Raw genomic sequence first — 18,098 nt, 5'->3', positions numbered from 1 at the left:
AAATTTTACGGTAGAAAAAACAACTCATCAAAGATGCTAGGATTAAAATTTTGTACGCCAGACTCGCGTTTCGTTTATAATATTAAACTCACCAGTGATGCTCGAATCAAAATTCCAACTAAAATAAACCCATGGACGAAAGGAATTGATTATTTTCCTCATTGTAACAAAACATATTTATTTCTTTTCGTCGTGCTTTATTTCCAGATTTTACCATGGATAATGCCACGGGTAGAAATCCTTTGACATTTTCTTTTTAAACCATAATTGAGGGGGTGACACACTTTTGGGATGTGGGATATAGGGGCTAAAAAAAGTGGGATCCGGGAAAAAGAAGGAAGTGGGATATGACCATAATGTGGGATCCGGGAAAAAGAAGGAAGTGGGATATGACTATAATGTGGGATGTGGGAAAAACCCACAAAAAAAGAAAAAAAAAGAATGGTGAAAATGCAAGAACTTTTTTCCTTGATGCGAGACAGAGTCGTTACTCCAGATACACTTGAATTTGCTGTTTCGTTCTCTTCAGTATGTACAGAACTTTTGAAAAAAACACATCAGTCATACTTCACGAATCCAGTTTCCTACTACGAACGCCCTGAAGGATTGGTGCCTTTTAATGCAGTTGTGAAAATGCTAAAAATCAAAAAAATCAAAATCACTCAAGCTAATAGAACACTCTTGGATGATTATAAGAAGAAATATCTGCAAAGCGTAAAACAACTCTCTTTTAGACAACAGAACACCAAATTCAAAGCAGGAACACTTCCATCGTATGCATATCAGAAAGAGACACAAAGTGTTGATAAAATAGACTTTGAAAAATTTTTGATTGATGAAAAAGAAACTGGTGAACAAGCATCACTTATAATGTTTCCAACTGGAAAATTGTTACTTCTGTCTGTTGAAGTGTGGAATCTAATCAACAATAAAAAAAAAGAAAGAAGGATATGCGACTTAATCAAATGCAAAACCACTATAGAAACACCTGTTGGATCGGACGATGTACGTGTGGATATGTTTGTAAATTCTCCAGGAAACCCCTTTATTTGTAAAACTATTAACTGTGTGACAATTAGCATAGACCATGTGGTGAAGGAACTATATCTGAATTCACAGATAAATGTTAAATCAAATCAAATAATATATCTGAACTTCTTTACGAGGAACTTATTGGAAAACCCCAGGACAAAAACAGCAGTGGAGACGAACAGGATGAAGACATCAACGCAGTTTTAGGGATAACACAATCTTCCGGGACACGACTAAGACGGACACCAAGTTATTTAAAAGACTATTTTGCTTAAAAAAAATAATCAATGATCATCAATCAAAGCTTTTTTAAATTCATTATTAGCCATTTCAGATCACTTTATATATTATCTTGTCACGGAAGATTGTTATATCTCCATATCTGTGTTGCTGTCTTCATCGTGTTTGAATTTACTGCTTTTTTTGTACAGGGGTTTTCCAGTAAGAGTCAATAAGTTCCTCGTAAAGAATTTTAGAAAAACTAACAGTGTTTCATTTGAATTCACATTTAGCTTCGCATTCAGAGATAGTCCTTCACCACATGGTCTATGCTAATTGTCATACAGTAAATATAGTGTTACAAACAGAGGGGTTTCCTGGAGAATTCACAAACTTCGTCCTATCTAAAAGTTGTTTGTTCAATGGTTTTGCATATATTTAGGTGGCATTTTCTATGTTTTTTTATTGTTGATTAAATTCCATACTTCAACAGACAGTAGTATCAACGTATCAATTGGAATAATTATTGGTCATGCTTGTAACCAGTAATTCTTGTTCTTCAATTCATATCTTGACTTACATCTAGAAATTGACAATGTGGGTAGGTTGAAAACAAAACTATACGACAAAAGAGATGATTTCAGCTTCCCAATTGTGAACTTTCCATTTCTATGTTGCAACATTCCAGCAGCGCCTGCATACGGAGTATATATCTCCTAATTGATACGATATTCCCGGGCTTGTGTTTCCTATCATGATTTCCTTGATAGAGGATTGCTGCTCACAAGGAAGCTATTAAGCCAAGAGTTCAAAATGGTGAAGTTGAAATCATCCCTTCGTAAATTTTACGGACGCCATCACGAGTTGGTTGACCGTTATGGAATAACTGTTTCACAGATGATATCGGATATGTTCCTTATGTCGTAACTACAATACCCTTCCCTTTTCACGAATGCGACTTACCGAATTAGACTATTTACCGGATTTGTAATAACATAAGCAACACGACGGATGCCACATGTGGAGCAGGATCTGCTTACCCTTCCGGAGCACCTGACATCACCCCCAGTTTTTGGTGGGGTTCGTGTTGCTTAGTCTTTAGTTTTCTATGTTGTGTCATCTGTACTATTATTTGTCTGTTTGTCTTTTTATTTTTGGCCATGGCGTTGTCAGTTTGTTTTCGATTTATGAGTTTGACTGTATCTCTGGTATCTTTTGTCCCTCTTTTTAACAATTGTTCATCAATTGTATCACACTTTGTGTCTGATATGAAGATTCCCTGCTTTGGGTTTTGTGTTCAGTTAAGTTTTGTGTTCTGTTAACTAAACGGGAGTTGCTTTAAGCATTGAAGGCATTTATTTTCATAGTCATCCATGAGTGCTTTATCACCTTTGGTGGTTTTTTTTCCTATTATCAAATGACATTGTTTCTTGAGGTTGTAGTAAGAATCTGGACCATTAAAGTATAGGTAAGGCAAATATGTTTTTTTTTCATAAGTTCTGTACATACTGTAGAACAATTAAGACAAGAAGACAGCTCTGGATGGCTCCAAATAGGGCATTATGGAAAACCAAAATCTGGGATTTTGGAGAATTGGAAAAAAAAGTGGGAAGTGGGAAAAATGATCTTAAAAATTCGAGAAGTGGGAAAAATTTCCTAAAAAAAAGAAGGATTTGGGAAATGAACACCCCTGTGTCACCCCCCTCATAATTATTCATTATGCAGACATATCCTTTCTCTATTGGTACTATACAGGTATACCTAACAACAAAATTATTTTCATTTACCTGTGTTTAAAGTTATTGCAAATGGATGGTATTTTTGTTCGAGCATATTGTTTTTCTTTAATTGTTTAACATTTCTTACCGATATATCATGTTACTTTTATTATTCTTCCCTTAGTTTATTTATTTTGTATTTACATTGTGTCATAGGTCAAATTTATTTGTTCAGTGTATGTTCAATGGTGTTAATATGTCCTTTGAATGAGTTAAGCTATTTCAGTTGATATTTTATAGTGTGTCTTTCTATGTTGTGATGTTACACTATTGTTTCAGAAAAAGGGTGAAGGTTTGGTATCATTAAAACGTTTAAACCCGCTGCATTTGTTTGCACCTGTCCTAAGTTATGAATCTGATGTTCAGTAGTTGTCGTTTGTTGATGTGGTTCATAAGTGTTTCTCGTTTCTCGTTTTTTATATAGATTAGACCGTTGGTTTTCCCGTTTGAATGGTTTTACACTAGTAATTTTTTGGGGCCCTTTATAGCTTACTGTTCGGTGTGAGCCAAGGCTCCGTGTTGAAGACCGTACTGTGACCTATAATGGTTTACTTTTATAAATTTTGACTTGGATGGAGAGTTGTCTCATTGGCACTCATACCACATCTTCTTATATCTATAAACATTAAAAACCTATCTATGATAGCACAGTAATTCTTTTCAAACCGAAATTGCAGCCTTCTGTATTGAAAGTTGCAAAAGTGCCAAGATTAGTTAATTGATGGCAAATTTTTAAACGACACACATTTAGGGCTTGACTTTAATTGAAAGCAAAGCATTAATTTTCTAAATTGAAAAGCAATAAGGGAAGTATCTAGACTTTCTCTTCGTCAATTTTTGACCTTGTCAAATATGCATGACATTTCTAATAGACTTCTGTGATGAAAAAAACTGTTTATTTTCCCGCCAATGATACGCTTAAATTGTTTATTTAGATAGACTAGTATTTTATATTAAATCTGTAATTCAATGCGATGACCCATGGGAATCACATTATTGATTCGAAAAAGCTTTCAGTTGTATAATCTTTTGGAACCTTTCAATTTTTAGCTTCATTAACTTGGTATGAATTAATTGACGCAGGTGTCAGGGGTCTATATGAACCCTATATGTCACTTGCGGCTATTGCGCATGAAAAGCAATGGCAGATAGTTATTCGTCATTTCAATTAATTCAAAATATTGCTCTTCCAGATTGAAAATAGGAAACAAAAGTAATTATTTTATAATAAGCAAGTTATTACGTAAATCATAGGATAATTACATTATGTAAATCGTTCTTAAAAACAGTATCGGTATTGTTGTCCTGCGAAAATTTGAAATATTCGTTATTATTTGTTTAACAGCCATTTATCAGCCGAATATAGATTTCCGTCATTTTCAAACTTTTATTCTCGAGCGTATCTGAAATAATACTATTCCAGAAACAAGTGTCGTTCAAATACAAAATTCATCTGTACCGTACGTTTTCCATATATGAAATGAGGATTTCGGGTATGATTTTTAATGTCAGATGCTTTATGTAATCAAAGTTCATATTTTAATATGAATGATATGTGATGTTTGATATACGTACATAGACTTATGATCTAGATAGACAAGGGGAGGGGGAATTGCGTACTTTAAACTGGTTTGACCTTATCACATGTTGTGGCAGTATGACTATCTGGACCATGTGTTCTTCGTTGTTGTTTATACGTGTATTTGTTAGCATTTCATTATTTTGATAATTCCGCCTATCCTCTTTATGTGTTATATGAAAATTAACAATAAAAACGTGTCAAAAAAGGCCGGATCTGAGACGTCTCTAAACTCTTTAACAGACAATAAATCACCGGTACTCAAACACCAATACCAAACAAAAATTACAGAGACTCAGTCGAGATTAAAAATCATGTCATAAAAAGGATCCGAGACTGCTCATTTACTCTTTGACAGACGACAAATCACAGGTACCCATACAAGAATTCCCCCCAAATAATTAAATCTGCTGACAACGCTTTTCATATGTGTAATAATATTTTTGTAACGCCTATCATTTCCTATCATAATTTCCTTGACAGAAGGTTGCTGCATACAAGGAAGATATTAAACCAAGAGTTCCAAGTGGTGAAGTTGACGTCAGCCCTTCGAAAATTTCACAGACACCATCATAAGTTGATTGACCGTTATGGAATATATGTTTCACAGATGACGACGGATATGTTCCAATTGTTGTAACCACAATCCCGAATCTTCAAATGTGGCATCACAGAATTAGACTTATAACCGAGTTTGTACATACTTGAGCAACACGAAGGGTGCCAAATGTGAAACAGGATCTGCATATCCTTCCAAAGCCGCTTAGATCAACCCCAGTTTTTGTTGGGGTTCGTGTTTTTATTTTTAGTTTTATATGCTTTGTTTTATCTTCTTTTGGTCTTCTGGTCGTTTTTCGGTTTTTTTTTTGCCATAACGTTGTCAGTTTATCATCGACTTATGAGTTTGAATTATCCCTTTGTTATCATCCGTCTGTCTTTAATTGTAGCGATACTTTAACAGACTGAACTTCCCGTTATTTGTTTCGAAAGTTGAACTGCGAAAACGACGTTTTCTGATAATTAGGTCTAATAAATGGAGGGAAAAGATTGTTTCTGTCTAAAACCTTTGAAGAACATCAAGGATGAAAAATTGTACAGGGTAGTTAATGTTTCATGCCTTAATCACATTTCATTGAAACTTGGTTTTGTCCATGCTGTTTTTTCAAAAGAAAGACCTACCGTACTGAAGGGAAATAAATCCATAATAGTATATAATGTGTAAGTATAAGTGCTTGGAGCACAATTTCATGTACTTCCGTTGACTTACAAACAAATAAGAAAATACCATTGTCAAAATGATCGTTATAGGATTTATCTATAAATATATAAACAAAAACTTTGTTTTTACAACAATTTATTTAATGAATAACTTATGAAAATAAATAACAACAGAGCAACCTGCAAATTTTAATGAAAGTTACTTAATGTACAAAGATCATTTCTTTATTTGTGTGAAGAGCGCAATTCATATCAAGATAGAAAACAAGTATTATATTTAAATGGGCATCATACTATTACTTTTACAGGTGCATGCGTTCTTATCGGCTTTTTTTTTTTGGCGTTAGCCAAGTAAACAAAGATCACCAAAATAGATAAATTGAGCTAATACACCTTTTATTAAGTAAATTGCATTTGTATACGACAGTATTTTAATTCAATACTTTGTGGTGTACAATTTATTCGTTAAAGTATTGTTAATAACTAATTCTACATCTTTTTTCTTTCGTTTTTTAACATTTTATTTTGGTTACCTTTTGCAGTGTGTTTTCTACAAAATAACTCTTTTGACATATTATGTGCCCTTGAGAATTATTTTTGTTGTCGCAATTTTTTGGCTTCTTAGCTTTTTCCTGCTTTCAGTTCGGTAAAGTTGTTTCTTTTTAAAGAACAATTTTATCTCACTACTGTCATCGTGGCGTTTTATAGCAGTTTATAGCGTGTTTTTAAAATTACGTGTTTTAATAATAAGATTTAAGTTAAAGCTTCGAATTATTTAGTCACGGTTATTCAGTGGTTCATTGACCAGCTGCTTAAAATAAACTAAGCAAATAAGTAAATAAATATAACCACAAGTATTTTTTATTAAAATTGAGAATGGAAATGGGGAATGTGTCAAAGAGACAACAACCCGACCATAGAGCAGACAACAGCCGAAGGCCACCAATGGGTCTTCAATGCAGCGAGAAACTCCCGCACCCGGAGGCGTCCTTCAGCTGGCCCCTAAATAAATATGTATACTAGTTCAGTGATAATACGTCATACTAAACTCCAAATTATACACAAGAAACTAAAATTAAAAATGATACAAGACTAACAAAGGCCAGAGGCTCCTGACTTGGGACAGGCGCAAAAATGCGGCGGGGTTAAACATGTTTTTTGAGATCTCAACCCTCCCCCTATACCTCTAGCCAATGTAGAAAAAACAAACGTACAACAGTACGCACAGTAAAACTCAGTTTAAGAGAAGTCCGAGTCCGATGTCAGAATAGGAAACAAAAGAAAATAAACAAAATGACAATAATACATAAATAACAACAGACTACTAGCAGTTACTGACATGCCAGCTCCAGACCTCAATTAAACGGATTGAAAGATTATGTCTTCATCATATGAATATCAGGCACAATCCCTCCTGTTAGGGGTTTAGTTATATACCATCATAAAATATATGAGAAGTACATAACCCGTGTCATGCCAACCACTGGTTTTAGAATAAATATGTGTAATTCCGATGCAAAGACCCTATAAGTGAATCAATATTAAAGCCAAAATATGCAATCTTTAATGACCTGACAACAGTATCGTAACTATATCCCTTCTTAATAAGTCTGTTTAAAGGTTTTGTTAGCTTTTGAGGTGAATACTGACATTTTTGTGCTTTGTAAAGAATATTACCATAAAAGATTGGACGTGAAATACCCGAACGTATAAGATGTCTGCATGTTGAGTTATATTTACGAATGATGTCCTTATACCGATGATAAAATTTAGTAAATGTTTTGACTAGTTTATGATATCGAAAACTAACATAGATTAAAAATTAAAAAGAATAAATGAATGAACCAATTTAATCTAGAGAAAGAAAAAAATTTAAATTGTTTACGAATTTTCATATTATAACTTTAATGTCAGAAAGTGGTGCTGATTTGCAAGTAAATTAAATCTAAACTGGACTTACAGTGCTACAAGTAAAACAATTTATAACAATTATTATCCAAACAACCAAACACTTTATTTATCATACCGAAACGGACATGCTAACGGGGATAACGTATTGGTATGACGTGTCTGATAACTTGCACGTACAGCTAGACTATCTTTTTCCAAGGTACAAACAGGGAAAATTTTGATTTTTGATTCCAACTTTATAAAAATAATCTTGTTACTTGCATGAAGAATAGTATGTTTTACATAGAATATTGAACCTTTAACGTCTTTAATGGTCAGAGATAAGTTTGAAAAAGGCAGAAGTATACTCGTTTATGCCTTTGGGTGAAGATCTACAGTCAATCGCTTGCTTTTGGCGGTAGTTTTTTTTTCAACGTCATAGAAAACCTTATTTCGTCTTGTAAATATTTGAATCCTTTTGTGAATATTTGTCTCCCACAATGTCTTTAGTTTTCGTTCAATACCACGTTCATTTATGAAGAAGACAGAGAATGTGTCTACCCCTACAAAGTTCGAAATGAATTACCAGCACTTCTCAGTAAAAAATTGCGACTGATGACACTTATGTTGTCACGTGATACATTTGAAAACACATATATTGAAGATTCTGGTTTGCATTGAAAAATTACTGGATTTAATGACTTGTGATAGGGACAATTTATTCGAAATATTAACCAAAAAAAATTGCAAATATTGGATATGTGAACAAACACTCTGTGAAATAAACTTTTTCTAAATACGATACTTTTGAGAAAATTAAGGCAAACAAACCATGTGTTTACACATATTGACTAAGTTCAGTAACCTTCAAATCTGAAAAACTTATGAGTTTGAATTTCCCTTTGGTATCCTTCGCCTCTCTTTTATAAGTCGAAAATAAACTGACTACGCCATGGCTAAAAAAGAAAAAGACAAACAGACCAACAACAGTACAAAAAACACAACATAGAAAACCAAAGACTGAGCAACACGAACCCTACTAAAAACTGGGGGTGATCTCAGATGCTTCGGAAGGATAAGCAGATCCTGCTCCACATGTGGCGACCGTCGTGTTGCTCATGTAAGTACAAACCCGGTGATAAAGCTAATTCGGTAGGTCACATTAGGGAAAAAGGGGACGGGATTTTAGTTACGACGTTTTGACCATATCCGTTGTCATCTGTGAAAACGGATATTCCATAACGGTCATCCAAGTCGTGATGGCGTCCGTAAAATTTACGAAGGGACGATTTTAATTTCACTACTTGGAACTCTTGGTTTAATGGCTTCCTTGTGAGCAGCAAAACCTCTATCAAGAAAATCATGATAGGAAATACAAGCCCTGGAACATTGTATCAACTGGGAGATAAATACTCCGTATGCAGGCGCTGCTGGAATTTTGCTACATAGAAATGGAATGTTTACAATTGGAAAGCTGAAATCATCTCTTTCGTCGTAAGTTTTTGTTTTCAACCGAATCTCATTGTCAATTTTTAGATGTAAGTCAAGATATGAGGCTGACTAAACTGTATCTGTTGTATCCTTAATCTCAAGTTCGATGGGATAGATGCGTTCAACATAGTCAACAAATTTCGAATTATTTAGTGAGAGAACAACATCTATATAGCGGAATGTGAAGTTATAGGATACTGCTTACTTCTTTTCTTTGTTTCTAAGAAGTTCCTGTATAAAGGCAGCCTCATGAATAAAAGAACAAGTCGGCATGGGAATGCCGAATCACAATTCTGGTATTATTCGTATCTTTTTTATATATATAAATAATATGAAAAATACAAGTTCCGGTGACAATACCTATTTCAATCGACAGTTTAATTACTGTCTTAAGGGCATACGATACAGTTACAAGGGAGGTAATGACGTTTCCAACGTAAAATGTTATTTTTCACGACGTCAAACTGTGAATAATTATTTGAAAAAAAAAAAAATTCTCCTTTGATTTGTGTACAAATGTTTTCCCAAATAAAATGAACCATGTACCTTTTGAAACAATGAGACATCCAACTTTATAAGCGGGAGAATAAGAAAGAAACTGATTAAAGAGAAATCATATTCCTGAAAACACACACACCTTTGATTTGTGTACAAATGTTTTCACATATAAAATGAACATCCAATTTTATAAGCGGGAGAATAAAAAAGAAACCAACTTGCATCCACAAGTGAAGCTTACTTTGAAAGAAGATTGGCATCTTAGACATATGTTGATACATCTAGGAATTCTTCCAGTAATAGTGTATAATATCTGCATGTTGTATATAAGAACTCTACTGCAAGATACAAAAACATAACTGAGAAAACTTGAATATCGTTTGTTCACATTGACATTTTAATAAAGACACAAAACAAATGTTAAACAATTACATGTGAATTTAATTCTGTCTATTTAAATGCAGATTTTAACAAGCATGACAGTGTGCATTTATTTTTTCTTTAGCAACAAAATGGTAAATCAGATCTAGAAAATAAAACATAAAGAACCACTCCAGTGAAATAAAAAGAAAACAAGTGAGATAGCCAGCTCTATTTGTGACATGTTGACAGATAATGAATTCAAGAAAAATACGGAATATTATTCCATCTTCAATTTCTGGACATATCTTCGATTTCGTTACTGGTCCATGCCTAATTGTACGATCTCAGTACTTCCCAAATTTCTATCTATAGGCAATGTTATTTTTTAAATTACCGTCAACATTAATAAACCAAAATAAACCGAAAGAAGTACAGGCATATTCGTCAATAAGACATCAACTAAGGGACACAAACATTAAGTAACATATAGGGCTCAACATACATTCCTAAACTATAGACATGTGTTTATACAATACGTAAATCTCTAAATAGTCCCAAGTTTAAAAAGTTGTGAAAATTATAAAAGAACATTATCACAGATCTGACGTCATTAAATTCCTTAAAAAAATAACAAAAACATCAAGATATGACATATAAATCCAAACACTGACGAGGTTCTCGATAGTCGCATATATATGTGGCAATGTAACACTAAATATTATTCCAATTTTGGCCCTCTCCATTTCAACCTCGATCCGTGGAGTTACAAAAGTTTCATGAATGTATACACAATAAAAATATAAACATTCCACAGTAACGGTAAACTAGATAACAAAAAAGTACACCCAAAACAATTCGTATCAGAGAATACTCCTAGTTACTGAAAGCAATGGAAGCTTAAAGTTTTTAAACTGTTGAAATGAGATTATGCTGTTCTACAGTCTTATGTCGATTCATAAAAGATTTCATCTGTTAACGTCAAGTACAATGGCATTGCAGAAAGACATGATATTGACCAATTACCAGAAAAATTGCACGAAATTCTGGGAAGAAATAAAAAAGAAATATTTAAATCGTGTTAGCAAATTAATGTTTATCCAAAAGTTCCAGATGCAGTGATAAAACTTCAATGCTATAATTATTACCCTTATCATTAAGTATTTTAAGCAAACAATAAAGATGTAAAAGACACTTCCAATACTTCTTAGTTTCATAAATAACATTAAAACCAAATGACAATATCACTTTCTACTTTAAATTCCTACAGGTGGAATCAATCTCGATGTTTGTGATACAAATTTAAGTTTTTGACCAATTTATCTATTAATTGCTTTAACAAATTGATAATTAAAAAAAACATGTTCGTTGAAATCCAAGACGTCAGTGCAAACACGTGCATATCGAACCAACCGAGAAATGTACACTCGACACATGTACTCATTTTAGCTCATCGACAATATATTTCGAACTTATCATTTCTCAGGAAGACCAGAAGTTTACATTCTGAAAGGTAAAATTTTACAATTTCAATATACTTCTATGTGTACTGTAAGAAATAAGCAGTTCGATGTATAAGGGCAGTATAATCAAGGAGTACATTTGTTTTTTGAGTTATTTTGCTACAGTCCCCACTAACTAAAGAATAAGTCTAGTATTCTAAATCTGATAAAATAAACTTTATCATATGTACAGACAGGAATTTGTCTTACGTGGTGTTTATTGGACTCGATTTACAATGTACGTGATGTTCATTGGACTCGATTCAATCTTAAAATTAACTGGTCGAAATATGAAACGACAGAGGATGGAAATAAAAATTACCCACTGAAGTGAATGCATAAATGCAAAAAAAAACAGTATCTTCAATGACTAGATATTCATGCATCGGCTGACAAGACATACCTGTAAATTCCATTCTGGATATTGTTCCTGGTCAATGGATGCCACACGTTTAATGTACTCTCTTACATGTGAAGAAGACATGATTCCGTTGTTACAAATAAGCTACCTTTACACCATATATATGCTTTCAATCAGTTTAGGTTTGTTTTTTGTTGTACCATCGTTTAATCTAATGTAAAATAGAATAAAACAAAATCTATATATTCGCCATTAATAAAGATTGTTCGTATATCGAAATTTTTTTTATTGTAATTAGCAGCTATTGTATTGTGTACCCTCAAAACATGTAAGTAAACTTAGTTGTAAAATTACCATAGATTTTGTACTTTAGAATTATTATATTATATTGATATACCTGCACGTTCATATTTTTAGTGAAAGAAAACGAATAATCGACCAAAAAGATATATTTGTTTAAATACATACACGATATAAGCCAATGTTTCATCAATTTTTACTGTTGATCCTTACAAGCATTTGACAAAAACAAAATAAGGAAAGGGATGTGTATTGTGTATATCATACGCTAATAAATAGATATTAATCATTTACAATCATGAGATGAGAGTATATATTGTCTCAGTAGAGTTATGTTGATAAACTAAGAGTAATCTCAGTGCTAAATAAATATCATTGAAACCAGTCGTGATGATACTACTTGGAAACTGGATTTAAATTTAAAAACATGTAGGCTTACTATGATCAGGGGCGAATCCAGACATTTTTGAGGGGGTGCAAAACGAACTTTTCAAATATACTTTTTTTTTACTTGATTTTAATGTCATTATAGGTATAACAAAACAAATGGTAACACATTGTTTACAAAATTGATTCATTCTTTTTTTAGCGCCGCGTGGTTTTTTTGTAGGGTACTCCCTCGAGTGCGGGAAGTTGTGGGTTTGAACCCCGGCCTAGTCGAACCAAAGACTTGGAAATACGTCTTCGCTGATTTTCCGCCAAGAACGTGTCATTTAGGAGTAAGAGCATAGACTGGTCGACTAGGAGTTAGAAAAATGTGTCCGTGTTGGCTGACATGTCAACCATGTTTCCTTGTGGAAAAAAGCACGTTAAGATTCAGGTTTAGTGTGTCGGTTCAGCACAAAGCAGGGTTTATATTCTGACCATATCACATTATTATGATGCCCGAAAAGTGTAAACTATCATATCAAGGTATAAGTGTAAATATATAATACAAGTACATCAGTGTTAATCCATTACGTGAAGTCAGTTCTCACCTATTGTTGCTATTATAAACATGGTAGAAATTACATGAATTAAATATGCTATGCATTGGTGGGGTCTTGGCATGATTAAGAAAAAGTGAGTGAATTAGAAATATTTTAAACTAATCAAAGAACAAAAAAGGTCTACTGTAAAGTTTAAGGAAAAGGGCAACCAACTCATAATATTTACACAAGAAAGAGCAAGAGTCATATGAGTATAGAAATATAGTAACTTTAACATCTCCAGTCTTGTATTGGGGAAGGGGGTCTGTTTAAACACAATTACGTCTGATCGAAATGCATTCATTAAATGTATTATCCAGTCTTCAGACAGTGCAAAACACATTTTACTTTGTTCTATTATCCTTTTCGACCCTTTATTGCCAACAGAACCTAGACAATTGATTACATGTTAAATACAAGTATGTAAACGTCTTAAATGCTACTGAAATGTTTGATATTTGACTTCAAAAAGTAACTGCTAGTAGTCTACAGGGAGAGAGAACATTTTTTTGTTTATTCGCCAGCCATCAGATCTTGGGTTCATCCGAGTAAACAGTACTTCAGTACTTTGATATAAATTGAAATAAGTTTTCTACTGCAAATTACTGCAAAGTACACAAAATTATGATATTAAGGGCAAACCAAGTTAAGATGGTATTATGCTTTTAAAAGAATTATAATTTATGAAGTTAAATGTTTTGCTTTTCCTTATATATTTTCTATGGAAGTTACGATAAAAATGATAAAAAAAAATACTAAAGCTGTTTTATTCTTGAAAGAATAATTTTCTCATTGTCAATCTTACCTCGTCTCGTTTTTATATTGCTCAGTCCTTTATTTTCATTTTTAAATCGAGCTTTACTGTACGAGTAAATCATTTGGCGAAAACGTCAATAAGACAGAATCCAACAATATGGGAACAAAACTAAAGAATATGCTAGTTCCATCAAAAAAATATATATATGATAGATTCACTTTTTATCTATAAAAAATCAATGCTGCCTGTCTGTCTGCCTCTAATTAAAAAAAACACATACATAAAGTAATAATACTATAGATATATATATATCACATATCACAAGTGGTAAACTATTAATTTACACCTTTACATTTTTGCAAAGGTATACTTATACAATATGATTTATTTACTTGATATACATATCACAAATTACAGTAATGAAGCTATGTCATTACGATTGTGGAACAATAGTTTTAAATTATTGGTCTTTATATCATCATTAAAAATGATTAATGGATGTTTATAAAACATTCTCAAGGTTAACGTTCTGAAAGCAAGTTTACAATTTGTCTTTAACAAGAAAAGTTGATGGACTGAGAGAATGGATCAAAATCTGTATAATACTGTACTAAGCAATTTTCTGAAAGAAGTAAACATCACAGTATTTGCAGAATTCTTAGTATACCAAATTTCAGACAATTGCAGAAACATATAACATCAGCAGACTAATTAATCACGTAATAATTTTAACAAATGACAATCGTTTAACCTTATATAAACAGTTGTTCCAGTCTCAAATATTCGGATTCTTCAACAAACATATTCAAACATTTGCCATACCCATTTTCATTTATCTTATTCTAAACGTCTACTTTATTGACAGATGGCTTCGACGCTTAAATTTATTTTAGTCTATGCCTAGCAATAAATTCCTTTATGATAGATCATGGTTGAAAATAAAATGCCCAATTAAGTGACTTGTTAGTTTCGCTTCTAAGAACAAATACCATAATTAGAGAAATTTTATTCCAATAATCGTTTTCTTTTCCTTTTGTCACGATTAGCAAACATATGCTCAATAATTGATATGCGCTTTAAATGACATCCAAGGTAGATAAACCAATACTTACACCTGGAAACTCTCATAAGTTGTCGATTTCATCAAAAGTTTTTCGTTTATTTTTTTATTTTCATCGAACGAATCCTTCAAATTCTATAATTACGGCGTATTTGTTTTGCTTCGTTCAAAGAATCTTGGTTTTATGTAGGTGTTTCTCAAGTGTTGTAACAAGCTGATTAACAATACTTTAAGGTATTACACCGTCAAATTAATTAGCTCTTAACTTTTTCTATTCGCTGCGAGGGCTGGTTTTTATATACTTGGTTCTCCGAACCGAATGATTCGATATTCTACCTTTTCTCTCCAAGTTTGCATGACATTAAAATTATTATCACAAGTAAATTGTTTTATTCTTTTTAAAAGAAATAAAATAAGCTTACCAAAAGTGAAAATGTTAGTGACAGAAAAAAGTATATAACTCCAAGGTAAATAAAAAATGGGGCTAGTCCATAAAAACTGACAAAGAAAAATGTAAGACTTTATAATCAACTCACAGGACGAATGTTTCTACACAATAACTTTTACTCCTACAATGCCTTAATTCATTTATTGATGTTTTTTTTCTAAATAAGATAAATAAATTATTCCTGACAACAGAAAACATTGGTTAATCTCTTAAACAAAAACACAACAGGTACTTAATAGAAAAACAAAGGATATGACTATGATTCTTAATTCAATTTAAAACACAAAGAATAAAGATTTCTATAATCGTCTCGCTCGGCTTCGGTGATCTTATTTAAAATAAATTTTAGTTGTACGACTTTGCCCCCAGCAGAGTTATAGAAAAACTGTACAATAACGGGTGTTACACGGACACTTTTAAAAAAAGACTTTTTAGAAAAGAGTCACTCGTGCATTCAGTGAGTTCATAGGCACTATATCGTACACCTTGTGACCTAATTATCCTGTTTTATAAATATAATTTATATGAAAAGTGTTCATAAAACTTATAATTATAAAAGAGCTAACTATGTCCCAAAATGCTGAAATTTAGAAAAGTGTCTACGAAGTTACTGACTGCAAGAGTAACTGCAACCATAAAATGTTTCCGTGTACAAACCTCTCGTGGGTTTGCTTAGCAGTAAAGCTGAAATCTTTTTAATCGTCTAAATCTAACTATACGGAGGATTTCCCCTATTCTATCCATGTTCAAGGAATTTGCATGAGTCAAATTGTGGTAGAACCAAATCAGTCTCAACTTCAATAAACATCCACCCATTTTGGATATAGGGATGGAAAATGACAAAAATATAATTGTATCACGTGATCAATACTTGGGTCTACTCGAATTTCACATTACTGTAATGAGCATGAAATTAAACAAACAAAAAAAGATTTCCAAAATAAGTGGATCACTAAGTTGAAAACGAGACAAAAAAAATATTTTTCATTGAATGTTATTCCCCATAAAACAGAGAAACAGTTTTTTTATATTAAGATATGTTGTTCTTTATTTTATTGATTTTGACAATATTAATACATGTTGTATTTACATACGTCTACAATTCTTAAATGTGTTAAATCTGTTATTCATATTTTTGTTGTTTATTTCCTTTTTTTTTCTTTTTGGGGGTGGGGGGAGGGATATGAGCCCGGGAAGTGGGCAATTCCCCCTTTCAAAATGGGGGACGGATGAGGCAAAAAATATTTCTTTGTTTGGCTTTGTTTTGTTTGAACATTTATTTTATTAAAATATAAAGTGGCTACGAAAGAGGACATTAACTGATTTCTAGACTATTATGATAGACAATATGATTAAAGGTCTTTTTTTTTACTGGTCACTTTAAGAATCCCCCCCCCCTTTTCTCAACTTTTCAATCCATTCCTACTTCACTGATATGTATCAAATGAATAAGCAATAATTTTACTCGCACACACCTGCTATCTGATAGAATTGAGAAGCGCTAACGCAAAATCCCTAATTAAATAAAAACTAAATATCTCCAAACATCGTGGTACATAAACCCGTATGCAATTTTTGGGTGTTCAATCTTTTTAATTATGCAATCGTCTTAACATGTTTAACCCTGCCACATTCTGTTTGTATGTGCCTGTCCCAAGTCAGGAGCCTGTAATTCAGTGGTTGTCGTTTGTTTATGTGTTACATATTTGTTATTCGTTCATTTTTTGTACATAAATTATGCCGTTAGTTTTCTCGTTTGAATTGTTTTACATTGTCATTTCGAGGCCTTTTAAAGCTGACTGTGCGGTATGGGCTTTGCTCATTGTTGAAGGCCGTACGGTGACCTATAGTTGTTAAATTCTGTGTTATTTGGTCTCTTGTGGAGAGTTGTCTCATTGGCAATCATACCACATCTTCTTTTTTATATTAAATGCAAAATGTATTACTTTCTAATCAAAAATGCGTACAAGTCAGATACAAAACAAAAGTAACAAAATAAACAGGATGGTAACAACCAGCCGTATAGTTTTTCTGTACTTGTAATCAGGACAAGGTCCTCGACTATCGCCTCTGACTCGACCCGACTACTCGTGCAGAAAAACTATACGCCAACGGTTGTTACCAGCCTGTTTTCTTGTTACCTTTGTTATCTATCTGATACAAGTTCTCTGCATAAAACACCTTCCGAATACAAAATTAATACTCGTAAGGCACGAACTCTTACAGTATAAATTACAGGATTAGAGTTTCTTATAACTTTATTTGTTTTTATTCTGGAGCTAACGAAATTTTGACATGATTTCAATAAACCCTAGTTCGATGCATGTGCGAATCATGTTTTTCAAAGATATTTCCCATTGAACATTTTTCTTTTATCAAATCAGTTGTTTACTTTAACTGTATAATTAGCATATTAAGTAGTGTCAATTTAAATCTATTTCGCTTTCAACTCATTGGGTCACGAGTGAGCATAATCGAAGCAGACATGAACTTAATATATTTTGAGCTTTCAAATAAAATTGATAGCTGGAATTTTGTTTAAACCAGCCGTCTATTTCTTGTTTTGGTTTATTGTTTTTTATTTATTTTATTTTTATTTAATGTTAGATTTGTTAACGAATTCCAACGAATTAACAT

The 18,098-nt window shown here is 32.6% G+C and overlaps 1 protein-coding gene across 2 annotated transcripts in view; it reads right to left on the bottom strand.

The window, feature by feature from the left end:
* Positions 1-15,676, bottom strand: part of LOC127708775 (choline O-acetyltransferase-like) — a 54,873-nt gene extending 39,197 nt beyond the window's left edge. Inside the window, exons 1-2 of one of the 2 annotated variants that reach the window (XM_052213893.1) lie at positions 15,550-15,676; positions 11,971-12,139 (exon numbers count right to left, since the gene is read on the bottom strand). In XM_052213893.1, the coding sequence (XP_052069853.1) occupies positions 11,971-12,051 (81 nt within the window). In that variant the 5' untranslated portion in view covers positions 12,052-12,139; positions 15,550-15,676. Of the gene's footprint in view, positions 1-11,970; positions 12,140-15,435 lie in introns of both variants that reach the window. The other variant, XM_052213894.1, reaches the window with a different exon arrangement.
* Between the last annotated feature and the right edge of the window lie 2,422 nt (positions 15,677-18,098).

The sequence above is a fragment of the Mytilus californianus genome, unplaced genomic scaffold, assembly GCF_021869535.1.
Source record: "Mytilus californianus isolate M0D057914Y unplaced genomic scaffold, xbMytCali1.0.p SCAF_7, whole genome shotgun sequence".
NCBI lineage: Eukaryota > Metazoa > Mollusca > Bivalvia > Mytilida > Mytilidae > Mytilus > Mytilus californianus.
The sequence above is the reverse complement of the archived record's forward strand: the minus strand, read 5'-3'. Positions and strand labels throughout refer to the sequence as shown.